This window comes from Mobula birostris, chromosome 8, assembly GCF_030028105.1.
Source record: "Mobula birostris isolate sMobBir1 chromosome 8, sMobBir1.hap1, whole genome shotgun sequence".
Lineage (NCBI taxonomy): Eukaryota > Metazoa > Chordata > Chondrichthyes > Myliobatiformes > Myliobatidae > Mobula > Mobula birostris.
The window spans coordinates 120,097,178-120,114,063 of record NC_092377.1 but is presented as its reverse complement, the minus strand read 5'-3'; the positions used below and the strand labels follow the sequence as shown (position 1 = coordinate 120,114,063).

Here is a 16,886-nt window from a genome sequence, read left to right as displayed (position 1 = left end):
AATTCACACCCGCAAGTTCTAGCCTTATAGCCTCATAATTTGTCCTTCCCCAATTAAAAATTTTCCTGTCCTCTCTGATTCTATCCTTTTCCATGATAATGCTAAAGGCCAGGGAGCGGTGGTCACTGTCCCCCAGATACTCACCCACCGAGAGGTCTGTGACCTGACCCGTTTCATTACCTAGTACTATATCTAGTATGTCATTCCCCCTAGTTGGCCGGTCAACATACTGTGACAGGAATCCGTCCTGGACACGCTTAACAAACTCTGCCCCATCTAAAGCCTTGGAAATAATCAGGAGCCAATCAATATTAGGGTATTTAAAGTCACCCATGATAACAACCCTGTAATTTTTGCAACTTTCTAAAATCTGCTCCTTGGTATAACTGCTGCTACCAGGGGGCCTATAGATTGCCCCCAACAGAGTAACTGCTCCCTTCCTGTTCCTGACTTCCATACCGACGCAAAAATGGATCCTGCTACGCTACCCACCATTTCTGTAGCTGTAATACTATCCCTGATCAGTAATGCCACCCCACCTCCCACTTTCTCTCCTCTCTATCCCTTTTAGAACACTGAAATCCAGGAACATTGAGAATCCATTCCTGCCCTGGTGCCAGCCAAGCTTCTGTAATGGTCACTACATCATAATTCCATGTACATATGCAAGCTCTCAGTTCATCACCTTTGTTCCTGATTCTTCTTGCACTGAAGTATACGCGCTTTAGCCCTTCGACCTTACTACCTTTACACCCTTTATTCTGCTTCTCTTTCCTCAAAGCCTCTCTATATGTTAGATCTGGCTTTACTCCATGCACTTCTTCCACTGCTCTATCACTTTGGGTCCCATCCCCCTTGCAAATTAGTTTAAACCCTCCCGAACCATGCTAGCAAACCTACCTGCAAGGATATTGCTCACCCTCAAGTTCAGGTGCAACCCATCCAATCTGTACAGGTCCCACCTTCCCCAGAAGAGATCCCAATGATCCAAAAATCTCAAACACTGCCCCCTGCACCAACTCCTTAGCCATGCATTCAACTGCCATCTCCTCCAGTTCTTACCATCAGTATCATTTAGCACTGGCAGCAGACCTGAGAACGCCACCCTTGAGGTCCTGTTCTTCAGCCTTCTGCCTAGTTCCCGAAACTCACACTTCAGGACCTTATCCCTCTTCCTGCCTACGTCGTTGGTACCAAAATGTATCACGTCTTCTGGTTGCTTTCCTTCTCATACCAGGATGTTGTGCAACCAGTCAGATACCCCCGACGCTGGCACCCGGGAGGCAACACACCATGTGGGTGTCCGTCTCACGTCCACAAAATCTCCTGTCTGCTCCCCTGACTATAGAGTCTCCAATGATGGCAGCTCTCCTCTTCTCCGTCCCACCCTTCTGCACCACAGGGTCAGACTCAGTGCCGGCGGCGCTGCCACCGTGGCTAACCCCTGGTCGGTCCTCCCCGCCATCAGTATCCAGGACGGTAAACTTCTTATTCAGGGGAATGGCTACAGGGGTGCTCTGCACTTACTGTCTATTCACCTTCGTCTTCCCCCTCTGACTGTCACCCAATGACCTGATTCCTGCAGTCTAGGTGTGACTACCTCCCTGTAGCTCTCATCTGTGACTGCCTCATTCTCCCTTATGAGTGGAAGGTCATCCAGCTGCTGCTCCAGATTCCTCACACGGTCTTCCAGATCACCCAGCCGCATGCACTTCCAAGAATCCAATTGTTCACTCACCACCAAAGTCTCGCTCTGCCCTCCTGAAAAGCACACACATCATTCCGAAGCACGTAAACTGGGAATTGTTGCTAAATTGACTTCAGCACCCAAGGAAGTTTTGTACTGTGAAACTCCATCCCTCACTCTCCCCTGCAACAGCCACTGACTGACCAGCTACAGTTCCATCATTTTCCCAGCCAAGACACACATTGGACATGACCCTCACATTCCAGGTGGGAAGGTTACATTGAAATATGAGGCATGACAGGGAGAGGCAGGTTTTCCCTTCGGGAAACAAACATCTTCTGGATCTGGTTCTATCACTGAGGTTGTCTGATGGCCAACATTTCATTTGGGCACCGATAGTCAGCTGAAGTTCATTTGAGAATATCACTGATTCCTTCAGAACCTTCTCATGGACGTCTCCTCGATTGTAACATTGCATTGTAAAATACAGAACCTGTGTTCGCTCAGCCTGTCCCACACCAGGCACAGTTCACTAAGGGTGATTCTCCATAACGGAAAGGAAGGGAGGTGATTTAATGTTCCTCTGAGCTCAGAGATGGACACCCTACCAAAGAGAAGGTTGTGAAAGCAAAAAGTTAGCTGTGGTTCGCAGTGGCAGGGAGCGGTTAGGAGTCAAAGAGATGGGCAGGAGTGTATGGGTTGCGGGGGTGGGGGCGGGGCGGTTTCTTAAGGGTTTAAAGGCTGTAGGGGTCAGAGGTGAAACTGATAAAGCTACAGATGAGGCATGGACCTCGCAGAAGAGGGTTAGAACTTCAGTTCAACTCACATTCCACAGAATCCCCTCCCTGGAAGCAATTGGGATTCTAATTATGAGGCCACACCCAAGGACATAGGTTAAGTCATTCGGAGACAGAGGAATGTACATAATGCAGGCCATTCAGCCGAGCACTTGATACAGCAGGATTTAGGACATTCATTCCAATGTGTCTGTAATGATCTCTCTGCCCAGCTGGATAATCCCAATTTCTGTGGTCAACTTTATCCATTCTAACCCTGCCTTTCCATACAGTGTCCCTTCAATGATACCATTATACTTGCTGCTCCCACTTTCTCTGGGAGCTCGGTCTAGAAACTCACCACCCCATGGGTGAAAGAATTGCCCCTCATGTCCTATTTAGATCCTTCCTCTTCACCCTAAACATATGCCCCAAGCTTTGGGCTCTCCTGAACTGTGGAAAGACATCCACCTCATCCTTGCCACACCATGATTTTATATATTTCTACATTATCATCACTTCCTACATTACAAGAAATAATCACCTAGAGTGGAAAACTCAGCAGTGGTAACAGCCTTGCAATTCTCTGCCCAATTTGCGGTTTCACTACATCTTTCATATCAAAGGGTGACCAAAACTCTACACCATGTTCCAATTGCAGCCTCGCCAATAACTTATTCAAGGGCAACCCAATGCTCTAGTTCTGTATTTAATGCCCAACTGATGAATGTCAATGTGCTAAAGCTTCTTTTCTCTCAACATGTTTCTGCGGCTCAAGACATAAGCAGACCTTCTAGCTTCGAAAGTGAGCTAATTCTCCTTGGGATCCATTTTAATCTTAAAATAATGAAAGATCAGATTAAAGATTTGTTTTATGTGTTACATCTGCATTGAATCATTGAAACATTCAGTGAAATACTTGTTTACCTCAATGAACAACACAGTACCAGTATGAGCTGGGGGTAGCCCTGCCTCCAGTGCCAAATTAGCATGCTCACTAACTACTAACACTATGTCATGTCCGGATCAGGGTCTCTTTAAATTTACTTTGTTTATGTTACGATCCGGACCGTTTACTCCCTGTTCCCCTTTGGTTCCCTGTTTTCCCGTGTCCCTCGGCCTTGGTGATTGGAGGCAATTTACTCTTGGCTGAACCGGTAGTTTATAGTCTCCGGTTTTCAGCTGTTCGGCGCAGGAGCGTCAGCAAAGTCACCAAAGTCACGGCGTGCCAATGTCATCTGGCCGGAGCAAGCCTTGTCTCAGCCCGAAGCGAGTGCTGGTAATTCGCCTTTCCTCACCGGAGCAACCTTGTCAAGTTACTTCGCGAAAGTGAGCCTGCAAAGTTTCCACCGAGGTGGGTCAGTCAGTTAACCCGCTGGAGGGAATCAAGAACCGCTATTTACTGTTCCCGGGCCGAGTCGAGAGCTCGCCACTACTCGGAGGCTCCAAGTCAAATCCCGGTCCTGGCGGCATCTAAGTTCCGAGTCGAGTCCCGGCCCTGGTGGTCCTACCCCGCTGTCTCAATCCCTTCTCTGCCCCTCTCGCCTCTAGTCCTCGTCTGCAGCCCTTGACTGCATCTCGGTCTAGTTCTATCGCCGGAGCTAGACAGGTACTGTCTGGTGTTCATTCATGTTGGTCGTGTCTTGTCTTCGCCTCCGTGGGGTAAGTCAGGCCATCTTGCCGTTGCCCTGAGGGGGGTCATGTCTTGTCGTGTCTTGTCCTCGCCTCCGTGGGGTAAGTCAGGCCGTCTTGCCGTTGCCCCGCGAGGGGTCATGAGTCATGAGTCCCGGCCCTATGTCCTGTACCCAAGGAGGAGTCCTGGCTATCTGTTCTGTGTGCGAGTCCCGGCCCTATGTCCTGTACCCAAGGAGGGGTCCCGACTCTGTGTTCTGTGTATGTGTCCATGGTTCCCTGCTCTCCGGAGACAGAAGCTTTGTTTTTTCCATGTTCCTCCTCTCCCTAGCACATGTCATGTGCATGCCTGGTTCTGGGGTCCGTGCCTGGGGCATGACCCAGGTACTGGGTCCTTGCCCTGTCTCTGGATCAGAGTCCATACCGTAGCCTCTTCAGGTCGCCGCTAGTTCTGGGGTCCAAGTCTGAGTCCTAGCCCAGACCCCTAGTCCCAGCCTAGTTGTAGTCCTGAGTCCTTGTCCAGTGCGCTATTCCTGCTTCTGCTTTGCTCTCCTGGTATCAAACAATAAACTCAATTTAATTACCCTCACAAGATGTGTCTTTCATTTGGGTCCACCCTTGCTCCCAATGCCCCACCATTGTGACACACTAAGGTTTTTGCACTGTGGTGGGAAACAGGAATACCCAGTGGAAACCTACTGCAGTCACGGGGAGATAGTACAAACTCTTTAATGACAGTAGAGGGAATTGAACACACATGACTGCCGCTGTAAAGTTCAGCTAACCACGACAGAACTTCTTGGGTTTTACCTTAACTTTATCTGCCAAATACATCTCACACTCTCTCTCTTTGCCCTCCTGATAGTATTCCTAGTCAGGTCCAAAATAGGGATTTATCCACCAATACACTGGAAGGTTGCAAATATCACCCTTTCTGGATGAGCAGTCTCCAAAACAACTGTACTTAATTCCCTTGAGTAATCATTATTATCTCCTCAGTGAAAAAAGGGAAATATTCATTAATAATCTCACCCATGTCCTGCAGGTCAAGATATAGGTAGTCCTACCAATGTTTAAAGGGATCTACTCACTTAGTAACCACATTTTACTCATAATATGCTGCAAAATCGCTTGGGATATTCCTTTACCCTTTCTGCCCGATCCATCTCACACCCTCTCTTTGCCCTCATGATTTTGCTCTTGATTGTTTTCTTAGTCATTTGGCATTAAAGGATTCTCTGACACATGACCTAATTGAACTATGTCCTTCCATATATTTCTTGACAACGCTTGTATATCTCTCATATTTTTGTATCCACAGAACTGTCTCTCCAGGATTTCATGCAATGTTTCCTACTAGACCAACCTACCATTGTAGGTTCTGCTAAATGGATGACATTCTAAGGCCAAACCTCATCTATAATTTTGGTCAGTCTGCAAACAGCTCTAAAGAGGTTCAACTGCACAACTTTCCACTCACAACACCATGCAAACTCCTCCTAATCAGTCTCTGTATACCCAAATACTGGGACATCCTTTCCCTCCGATTGCCCACCACTAACTTCCACACAATTGTCGTCAGATTCACCACTCTGTCATTCCTTGGCTTATCCCTTCTATCGTTCTCAAACAACGGAACAACATCCCCCTCATTCCATTCTTCAGTGGCATCGTTTCCCAGTGACAAATGATGAAGCAAATATCTCCATAAGGGCCTCCGCTGTTTCCTCTCTAGCCTCCCACGAGTCCCAGGAAGCACTTAGTAAGCCCCAGGGGATTTATCCACTAGAAATCACTGTAAGACTACAAATACTTTCTCCCTGGGAATATGTATGTTCCCCAATCTGTCTTCACCTTTTTCTGTCATCTCTTGAGCAATTGTGATTTTCAGTAAATCAGTTCAGCAATCATTGAGGAGAAATATTTCTTATAATTTCAACCTATCTGCCTCCTCAAGTTACAGACAGCCTGCTGATCCCCAACAGGAACTCCTCTCTGACTAACCATCCTTTTAATCGTTACTGAGCTAAAGGACCTCCTAGAATTTTTCTTAATCTTAGCTGTCAGATCCATCTCATACCCTCACTTTGCCCTCCAGATTTACCTCAAGTGCATTCTTCATATTTTCATAGTCATCATGAGGTTAAATTGTTCCCAAATTAAAAACAATGTACAATGTACCAAATGATGGAGGAACTCAGCTGGCCGGGCAGCATCAATGGAAAAGAGTAAAGCCAATGCTTCGGACTGAGACCCTTCTTCGGAACTCCTGTTTGTGAACACAATGCATGCTTGCTTCTCCTCTTGACTGGAACTTCAATCTCTGTCATCAGCCAGGGCTCCCAGACCATCCCGGCTGTGTACACAAGAGGAACTTAATACATCTACACCCTTGATATGTCATGAGTCGTGCCCCAATCCTTGCTTCTCACCGTTACACTGAAGCTTCTCTGAGCTCTTTTTGTCCTTCTCTTGTGTGCCAGTTGAAGATGTCAAATGATCTGGTTGCTCAGTGCACAATGAGGGAGTCTCACTGCCCTCTGGATCCTCGCTCGACCCTAGGGCACAATACACACATCAATCAGTAACCTGTAACCTGGGAGTTGGTGTTGGGGTTACCTTAGAACCGATGGGGATTTACAGCTGACCCTTCCTCCCTCCCACGCCCCCATCCTGGTGTGTCACCGACTGACTGGGATACAGTTCTGACAGTTTCCCATCATGCCCACCCTAGACACATCTGCCATAGGGCATGTAATTGGAGACCGATGGAGGTGTAGAATGAGGATATTCAGCTAATCGTTTAGTACACCAGTAAAGAGGTTATTTGCCCAATGAGTCTGCGGTGACTAATATGCCCAGCTAGGTAAACCCAATTTCTTGCAGTCAACCTTTTCCGTTCTAACCATACCTTTCCATGCATCTATCCCTCAATACCAATGTACCTGCTGCACCCACTTTCTCTGGCAGCTCGGTCTATATACTCACCACCGTATGGGTGAAATAATTGCCCCTCAGGTCCTATTTAGACCTTTCCACTTCACCCTAAGCAAATGCCCCAAGTTTTGGACTCTCCTGATGTGTGGGAAAGACAGTTAGCATCCAACTTGTCCTTGCCACGCCATGATTTTATATGTTTCTATATCATCACCACCTCCTGCATTGCAAGGAATAATGACCGAGACTGGAAAAACCCTCCCTATTACTCAGCACTGGTAACAGTCTTGCAATTCTCTGACCAATTTCCAATTTAACCACACCTTTCCTATAAAAGTTTGTCCAAAACTCTACACTATGTTCGAATTGCAGCCTCACCAATGACATATTCAATGGCAACATAATGCTCTAGTTCCGTACTCAATGCCCAACTAATGAATGTCAGCATGCTAAATGTTATTTTCTCCCAACATGTTCCTGCGGCTCAGGACATAAGCAGACCTTCTGAGTTTCTAAAGTGAGCTATTTCTCCTTAGTTATCATTTTAATCTTAAAATAGTGACAGGCCAGATTAAAGATCTGTTTATTTATTACATCTACACTGAGTCATTGAAACATTCAGTGAAATGCTCGTTTTCCTCACACGGATGAGCTGGGGGCAGCCCGTACGTGTCACTATAATTCCACTGCCAACATAGCATGCCATCAGCTTACGGACACTAATCTTTGCAAAAAGCAGAAACTGGAATACTCAGTGGAAACCTACTGCAGACACGGGGAGAAAGCACAAACTCCTTAAGGGCAGTGGTGGGAGTTGAACACACATGGCTGCTACTGTAAAGTTTATGCTAATCACTACAGAACTTCTTGAGATTTTCCTTAGCCTTATCTTCTAGATCCATCTCACACCCTCTCTCTTTGCCCTCCTGATCTCCCTCTTGATAGTATTCTTAGTCATTAGATGTGAAGGGATTGACTGGGAAATAACCTAATTGCACCTTGTCCTTCCATAGTTTTCTTGACCAAAGCTTGAATATCTCTTGTCTTGACAGGTTTACCCTGCACTTCGACAGGAACATACTGCCTCTGCAGAGTTGCTATTTCTCAGCTCCTACCTCAAACGCATGTTTACAAGCCTACATTCTCACCATTACTCTTCTCTGAATTCCTGCTTCTCTTCCTTTGGTTGCATCCTGAAGAAATCGAACAATCCAATTTTTCAATCTCCATCGAAGTCTCGTCGCCCGGCAGATTGCCGCCCTGCCCTACTGGAAAGCAGACACATCAGTCAGAAGCCTGTAAGCTCGGAATTGTTGCTAAATCGACCTCCGGACCCAAAGACTTTTCGTACCATGGACCTACCTCCCTCACTCCCTCCCGCAGCAGTCACTGCCGGACCGACTACAGTTGGTTCCATCATTTTCCCACCTAAGACCCACATTAATCACATCCCTCACATTCCATATAGGAAGGTTACAGTAAAACGTGAGGCATGACAGGGAGAGACAGGTTTTACCCACCGGAGGAGGAATGTTCTCTGGATCTGGTTCTGTCACTGAGACTCTGTCTGATGGCCCGAATCGTATTTGGACACTGGCAGTCAGCTTTCGTCCTTTTGAGAATATCGCTGGTTTCTCTCCAAAGTACTCGATGAACTGCAGTTCCTTCGTGGAATAATCTTGCATCGGTCCTTATCTTCCCCTCTCCCACATCTAGGGATTTCTGCAACAGAATCACGGCACAAATGTCTTCCTTCCGCACTCTTCTGCCTCCTGCAACACAGAGTAACAGGGTGTCTGGGTGCTGCTATGGTATGGGTGTGTGTCCCACCCACTGGGTACATCAGCCCTGAGCTCAGCACCTTCCACCTGGGGCTGTGCCCACCTTCCTGTCCCTGTGTGTGTCCACTTGATGCTGACTATGTACAAGACAGCCCTCCCATCCCACTATTGGCATTCATCTCCCCACAGGAGGTACAGCACTAACAGTAGCATCATTTTTCCACTGGGACTTCCATTGCAGGAATGCCCTCCCCACTCAGGGGCACAGAAAGTTCCAAACACCTTACACACAGAGGAAGGGAACCGACCCGTGTCCTGGACAATGTTACACCAGGATCCACAGTCCATTACCTCACAGCTGTTTGTGGGAGCTTGCTCTGCACCATTATACATCCCCATCACAATGATAACTACTGTGAGCTTAAGTGGCAGGGCAGCACAGGACATGGCAAGGATAAGGAAGGTGCTACATCAATGCAGAGCCACTCTCCTACTGTGAACCAAATCTTAGGATGACACAAATTCATAATTATTGTACCTCAGAGGAAGGGAAGAGCCAGCAGTCAGCAGAAGTCTCCAATGGGAAGGGGATACCACGGAAGCGAACTGACTTCATGACATTCACCTGTGGAGAGGACAAGGGTATCTACCTGTGATCCACTGCAGGGCATTTCGAAAACCCTCAATTTCACGAGACACATTGTAGACAAACAGGACACAGGGAATCCTTGGCCCTTCACACTCGTTGATATTCAGCTCCTTCACAATCTCTTTATGGATGGCTCCTCGACCGTAACATTGCACTGTAAAACACAGAACCTGTGCTCACTCAGTCTTCCTCACACCAGTGCACTTCACTCAAGGTGATTCCTAGTAACAGCAGGAAAGGGGATAGATTTAATGTTCCTCCGAGCTCAGAGTTGGACACGCATCAGCATGAGAATGGGCTCTGCTTCACTGTCAATCTGTCAGCATATGTGAATTCTCAAGGGATGTGAAAGCAGCAGGTTAAGTGGGGTAGTTTACAGAGGCGGGGAGGAGTGTTGGAGACAGTGGAGACCGTGGAGATGACAAGGAGTGTAGGTTTCAGAGTGGGTCAGTGTGATGGGGAGGGGTCACAGATACTGGAGTGTTGGTCCAGTTGGGCTCAAGGATTGGGATCTGTGTAGGGAACGGAGGGCATGGGAAAACAGACACACCGACAGGGTGAGTTATTGACCTGCGTGAGATATTAAGCTCTCTGACTCTCACAACGCACAGAATACCATCACTGGAAGCATTGGGTCCATAGATACAGAGCCATGTCCAATCTACAGGGACCTGTCATCGGGAGACTGCAGGATGTGCCCTATGGATGCCCTTCAGCCCATCGAGACATTAGACAATACAGCAGAATACAGGCCCCTTGGCCCAACCACTCCTCACTGGCCATGGTGACCATCCAGATTGTCCAAATTGTCTGCATTACAACTGTATTTCTCCAAGTCCCACCCCCTCCATGTACCTATCCAAGTGTTTCTGAAAGGATACTCTTGTACTTGCCTCAACCACTTCCCCTATGGAAAAGACCAAAGACCAAAGTACAATTATTATCAAAGTACATATATATCACCATATAAAACCCTGAGATTAATTTCCTTGCTGGCATACTCAATAAATCCATATTAGATTAATAACCATTATAGTTTCACATACTCTCCACTGCCCTTTATAACTCTCTCCCCTCACCTTTAACCCAGAGACTCTAATTGTGTACTCCTCTGTCCTGGGGAAAAGACTGTTACCATGCACCTTATCTTGCCTCGATGATTTTATTTTCTCCTCCATTCTGTATTCCACAACACCCTTCTTCACTATAATTAGTACCATTTAATTCTGTGTCAACCACAGATCCACTGATCAAGCCTTGTGCACTGGCATTCGAATCATTTCTCAAAATAGTAATGAAGGAAACCCAACACTGATCCCTGCAGAACACAGCTCATCAGCAGCCTCCATTCCGAAACACAACCTTCAACCACCTCCCTCTGCTTTCGTCCTCCAAACCAATTTTGAATCCACCAATCTTGACTGGATTCCTAACCATCCAGTTTACCCTACCTTGCAAGACCTTGCCGAAGGCCTTGCTGAACTACAAATAAACTACGTCCACTGACGTGCCCTAATATCTACGTTTTCAGTCATCTCTTCAAATTGCTTGATTGCTGTTCCACAAGCAAAGCTTTTCTTGAGCAAAGCTGTGCTGACTCTATTTAATCTGACTTCGTCCAGTCAAATGCTGGTACACCCTGTCCCTCAGAACTCCCGTAGGTAACTTCCCCACTACTGATTTCACACTGACTGGTGTGTCATTCCCGGGCATGACCTTCATGCTCTTCTCAAACAACCAAACATGAGCTTCCTTCCAGTCTTCTGCAACTTCTCTGGTGGCAAAAGATGAGGCAATAATCTCAGCAACAGACTCCACAATTTCTCCTCTCACCACCCACAAATTTCAAGGAAGCACTCGCTCTGGCCCTGGGTATTTATCCACCAATACACTGTAAAGTTGCAAATATCATCCTTTCTGGAAATGTGAGCAGTTTCAAAAACATCTCTACTTAATCCCCTTGAGTAATAATGATCATCTCCTCAGAGAAAAAGGGGAAATATTCATTAAAAATCTCAGCCATGTCCTGCAGGTGAAGACGTATCTACTCGCTTAGTAACCACACTTTTACTCCTGATATGGCTGCAAAATCTCTTGGGATTTTCTTTTACCTTTTCTGTCAGACCCATCTCACTCACTCTCTCTCTTTGCCCTCAGAATTTCACTTTTGATTGTTTTCTTAGTCATTTGGCATTAAAGGATTCACTGTCACATGACCTAATTGAACTATGTCCTTCCATATTTTTCTTCACCAAATATCCCTCATATTTTTTGCATCAACCGAACTGTCTCTGCAGGATTTTATACAACGTTTCCCACTAGACCAGCCTACCATGCGAGGTCTTATTGTTGGTTCTGCTAAATGGACTACATTCCCAGCCTGAGCCGCATCTACAATTTGGGTCATTCTACAAACATCTCTAAAGAGGTTCAACTGCACCATTTTGCACTCACAACACCATGCAAAAACCTCCTAATCAGTCTCTGTTTACCCGAATACTGGGACATTCTATCCCTCTGATTGCCCACCACTAACTTCCCCACAACTGACGTCAGGTTCACTGGTCTGTCATTTCTTGGCTTATCACTTCTATCGTTCTTAAACTGCGGAACAACAATGACCTCATTCCATTCTTCAGTGGCATCATTTCACAGTGAGAAACAATGAAGCAAATATCTCCATAAGGGCCTCCACTGTTTCCTTTGTATCTTCCTATTGAGTTCCAGGAAGCACTTCGTAAGGCCCTGGGGATTTATCCACTAAAATGCACTGTAAGGCTGAAAATACCTTCTCCCTGGGAATATGAATGTTTTCCAATTTGTCTTCTCCTGGTTCCCTCAACTCTTGAGCAATTGTGATTTTCAGTAAATCAATTCAGCAATCATCGAGGAGAAATATTTCTTATAATTTCAATCTATCTGCCCCCTCAAGTTATAGGAAGCCTGCTGATCCCCAACAGGATCTGCTCTCTAACTAATCATCCTTTAAATCCTTACTGAGCTATAGAACATCCTAGAATTTTTCTTAATCCTATGTCACAATGGGGGCTCTGGGAGCAGACCCAAATGCAAGACACAGACACTGAAGTACTAGGAACAGGACTTGTCTGGAGAGCTAGGACAAAAACATAGACTTGGGCTAGGACATTGGCGAGGCAAGCAGGTCCAGGACCAGGAACTGGGAACTAGGAGCCTTGGCTTCGACTCCTAGCCGGAGACTGAACACGGACCCAGAGCCGGGGTCTTGACTCGGGCTCGGACCCCAGAACTAGGCAAGGACATGACGTGGCTACAGGACTGGACGTGGATTGGGTTCCTCATGGCTTGGGCGCTTTGAGGCGAGGACATGACGAGGTTAGGGTTCGGACTCCGAGCCAGAGACTGGACAAGAACCCAGAACCTGGGTCTTGACTGGGACTCGGACTTCGAAACTAGGCGAAGTCATGACGTGGTCCTGGGAGACAGGACTATCCGAGGCTACAGGACAGAACGAGAGACTCCTGGGCAAGACAAAGGAAATACTGCAACGACCGGACCTACCTAGCGAAGGCATGGATACAGAAACAGTTATAACTCAACAATAGACAGTTCCTTATCTTGACAAGTCAAGGCTCCGGTCTCACTCTGGTGGGTAAACTTGACAAGGTTGCAGGGCAAAAGGTTCCAGACACAGGTTGCATGGTAAGGCTGCAGAGACAGGTTGCAGGCAAGGCTTCAGAAGAAAGGGAAAGGGAAGGGAGCAGCCCAGCCTGAGGGTAATGGCAAAGATGGCCTGGCTTATCCAATGGCGGCAAGGACAGGAAGGGACAGATCCAACCGCAGGGTAATGGCAAACGACTTACCCATGGCGGCGAGGACGGGATGCTGAGACGAACCAGCAACCATACTTGATCCCAGGGCCGCTTATATTCCCAGCCTCAAGACAAGCATCAGTACCTATGATTAAGCCCAACTGAAACAAGGGATAGCTGGAAGACCCGGAGTCTGGAGGCCACGGAACGGACCATGACATCTTATCAGTCAGATCCATTTCACACTCTCGCTTTGCCCTCCAGATTTACCTCAAGTATATTCTTGATATTTTTATAGGCATCATGAGGTTATCTTGTTCACAAATTAAAAACAATGTCTGATGTACAAAACGATGGAGGGACTCAGCAGGCCGGGCAGCATCAATGGAAAAGAGTACAGCCGATGCTTCAGAATGAGACCCTTCTTCGGGACTCCTGTTTGTGAACACAATGTATACTTACCTCTACTCTTGACTGGAACTTCAATCACTCTCGTCAGCCAAGGTTCCTAAACCACCCAGGCTCTGTACACAAGGGGGACACAATACATCTACACCCTTGATATGCCATGAGTCGTGCCCCAATCCTTGCTTCTCACCGTTACACTGAAGCTTCTCTGAGCTCTCTTCGTTCTTTACTTGCGTGCAGGTTGAAGATGTCAAATGATCTGGTTGCTCACTGCACAATGAGGGCGTCTCACTGCCCTGTGGATCCTTGCTCGACCCTAGTGCACAACACACACATTAGTCAGAAACTTGCAACCTGGGAATTGGTGCTGATGTTCCCTTAGAACCGATGGGGAATTTCTGTTCTGACCCTCCCTCCCTCCCATAACCTCCAGCCCAGAGCGGTTACTAGTTGACTGGGGTACAGTTCTGATAGTTTCCCATCACTCCCACCCCAGACACATACGTTCCATATGGGAAGTTTACAGTGAAACATGACGTGTGGACGGGGAGAGGCAGGTTTTACCCACCGGGACAGGACCCTCCTCTGGATTTTGTCTTGTTGATGAGACTCTGTCTGATGGTCTGAATCACAGTGTGGCCTTCATCAGCACTTTGCCACGTAACACTCGCTTCTGTCCAAAATATCTGAAAAACATTGGTTTCCTCATGGAATAACCCTGGATCAGTCATCATCTTGTTTACTCCAAAATCTCCAGATTTCTGCAACAGAATCACAGTGCAAATGTCTTCCTTCCGCACTGTCCCGCCTCCTGAAACACAGAGTAACAGAATGAAACACAGAATAACGCTGTGGCAGTGGTGCGTGTCCCACCCACTGCAGGAACCCACAGGGTGCATCATACCTGGGGTCAGCACCTTCCATCTGGGTTGACACCACATTACTGGTGTGTGTGTGTGTGTGTGTGTGTGTGTGTGTGTGTGTGTGTGTGTGTGTCTGTCTGTCTGTCTGTCTGTCTGTCTGTCTTTCTGTCTGAGTGGTGTAGGGGTAATGCTGCTTGTGTACAAATCAGTCATCCCACCTCCACTCCTGTCTTGTCTGGGACTTTCAGCCCAAAGATCAGCTCTCCTCAGGTGTAGAGAAAGATCCACAAACATCATTTTGGACAGAGGCAAGGGAACCCACCATGACCCAGATAATTTTGCAACAGGATCCCCGTTGATTGCTTCTCTGCTGTTTGTGGGTGCTTGCTATGCAACAATCTCCCATCACAATGAAAACTCTTGTGACCTGTAGAGGTAAAACCTGGTAAAACAATGCAAGTGCCTTCCATTGCAATGGAAAGAAACACAGGGTCCCGCACAATAATTACTATGCCTCAAAGGGAGTTTAAGAGGCAGCGGTCCAGAAAAGGAAACAAAAGACGAGAGGGTTCCAGGGTAAGGTTTGATTCGGTAGAGTTACAGATTGACAGAAGATGAGTGTATTTACCTGTGACCCACTGCAGGGCATCTCGAAGATCCTGATTTTCATGAGACACTTTGTACACAAACAGAACACAGGGAACCCCTGGCCCTTCATACTGGCAGATTTTCAACTCCTTCACAATCTTCTCATGGACGTCTCCCTGACCGTAACATTGTACTGTAAAACACAGAACCTGTGCTCAGTCAGCCTGCCTCACACCAGGCACATTTCACTCAGGGTGATTCTCAGCAGTGGAAAGGAAGGGATGTGATCTAATATTCTTCTGAGCTCAGAGATGGACACCCACCAGCATGGGTGTCCTATGTCCTGAGAACAGGCTTTGCACCAGTGAGGATCAGTGTGAGGTACAGGAGATCCAGAGGAAAGTGAAAGCAAAAAGCTTGTTTTGCATTGCAGTGATGGGGAGTCAAAGAGATGGGGACAAGTGTAGAGGAAGGAAGGGTTCCCAGGGATTTAAAGGCTGTAAGGGTCAGAGATGAAAATGACACAGCTACAGGCGACGTATGGACGTTGGGGAAGACATTTTGAACCTCAACTCATACATTCCTCAGAATCTCCTCCCTGGAAGTGATGGTGTCTCTCTTTATGAGGCCACATGCAGGGACCTAGGGTATGACACAAGGACCGATGGTATGTCATTGAAGACAGAAAGATGTACACAATGCAGGCCATTCAGCCCATCATTTAATACAGCAAGATAGAGACTATTTGCCCAATGAGTTTGTGATGACCACTATGCCCAGCTGGATAATCCCAATTTCCTGCAGTCAACTTCATCCGTTCTAACCCTGCCTTTCCATGCATTTATCCAGGTGCCCCTTCAATGATAACATTGTACCTGCTGAACCCACTTTCTCTGGCATACTCACCACACTATGGGTAAAAGAATTGCCCCTCAGGTCCTATTTAGATCATTTAGATCAGCTTCCAGTGCGAAGGTAACATGCCCACAACTTACTAACACTAAGGGTTTTTTGCAATGAGGCAGGAAACTGGAAAACCCAGTTGAAACTCACTGCGGTCATGGGGAGAAAGTGCAAACACCTTAAAGACAGTAGTAGGATTTGAGCATACCACTCCAAATTTTCAGCTAACCTCCGCAGAATTTCTTGGTATTTTCCTTAACTTTACCTTCCAGATCCACATCGCACCCTCCTAATTTTCCCCTCGATATTATTCTTAGTCATGTGAAGTTACGGGATTCACCGTGTTACATATCAGCAGCAATAGATATGCAATTGAGTCAGGTTTTTAGAAATAAACAACAAAATTTATTAAGCTCTAATCAAAACATAGGAAAGTCAACAAACGACTAACTTAAATGGGAGTTAATGGTGTTATGTGTCTATAGTTATCAAGCAGTCAAACTTAAAGACAATTCTTAACAGATCTCACTTAAGCACAGTCTTAATGTGGTAGTTCAAACAGTCCAAGTGATTTATGAAACAAATGAGAGGACAGGCTTCCCAAACTAGCGATGGAGAAAATACGACACTGCTGACGCAGTTTACAGCCAAGAAATGTCTTTTTCCGAAGATACAATGAAGAGCGAGTTTTCTCAAAGTAACTGACCTTTCGCCAAAAGTGGTCATGACACAACACCCGAGACCATGCAGGGGTTAACCAAAACTGTGTGCCACAATTCACATCAATCTCTGCGAGACACACAGAGCGCCATTGATTTCTACCCAATTCTGCAGGTTCGCACGAAGCTGGAAATTCTTCTCTCTCTCTCTC

General features: G+C 46.7%; 2 protein-coding genes across 6 annotated transcripts in view; one reads left to right on the top strand and one right to left on the bottom strand.

Moving 5' to 3' along the window:
* LOC140201638 (uncharacterized) overlaps positions 1-16,886 on the top strand; it is a 395,760-nt gene that overhangs the window by 131,796 nt on the left and 247,078 nt on the right. The window lies entirely within an intron of this gene.
* Positions 1-16,886, bottom strand: part of LOC140201634 (uncharacterized) — a 40,245-nt gene that overhangs the window by 4,146 nt on the left and 19,213 nt on the right. For 4 of the 5 annotated variants that reach the window (XM_072266029.1, XM_072266032.1, XM_072266031.1 and 1 more), the window contains 7 exons: positions 15,153-15,305; positions 14,230-14,472; positions 13,852-13,977; positions 9,464-9,616; positions 8,553-8,804; positions 8,181-8,300; positions 6,528-6,653 (listed from right to left, as the gene is read on the bottom strand). In XM_072266029.1, the coding sequence (XP_072122130.1) occupies positions 6,528-6,653; positions 8,181-8,300; positions 8,553-8,804; positions 9,464-9,616; positions 13,852-13,977; positions 14,230-14,472; positions 15,153-15,305 (1,173 nt within the window). The remainder of the gene's footprint in view (positions 1-6,527; positions 6,654-8,180; positions 8,301-8,552; positions 8,805-9,463; positions 9,617-13,851; positions 13,978-14,229; positions 14,473-15,152; positions 15,306-16,886) is intronic. The other variant, XM_072266030.1, reaches the window with a different exon arrangement.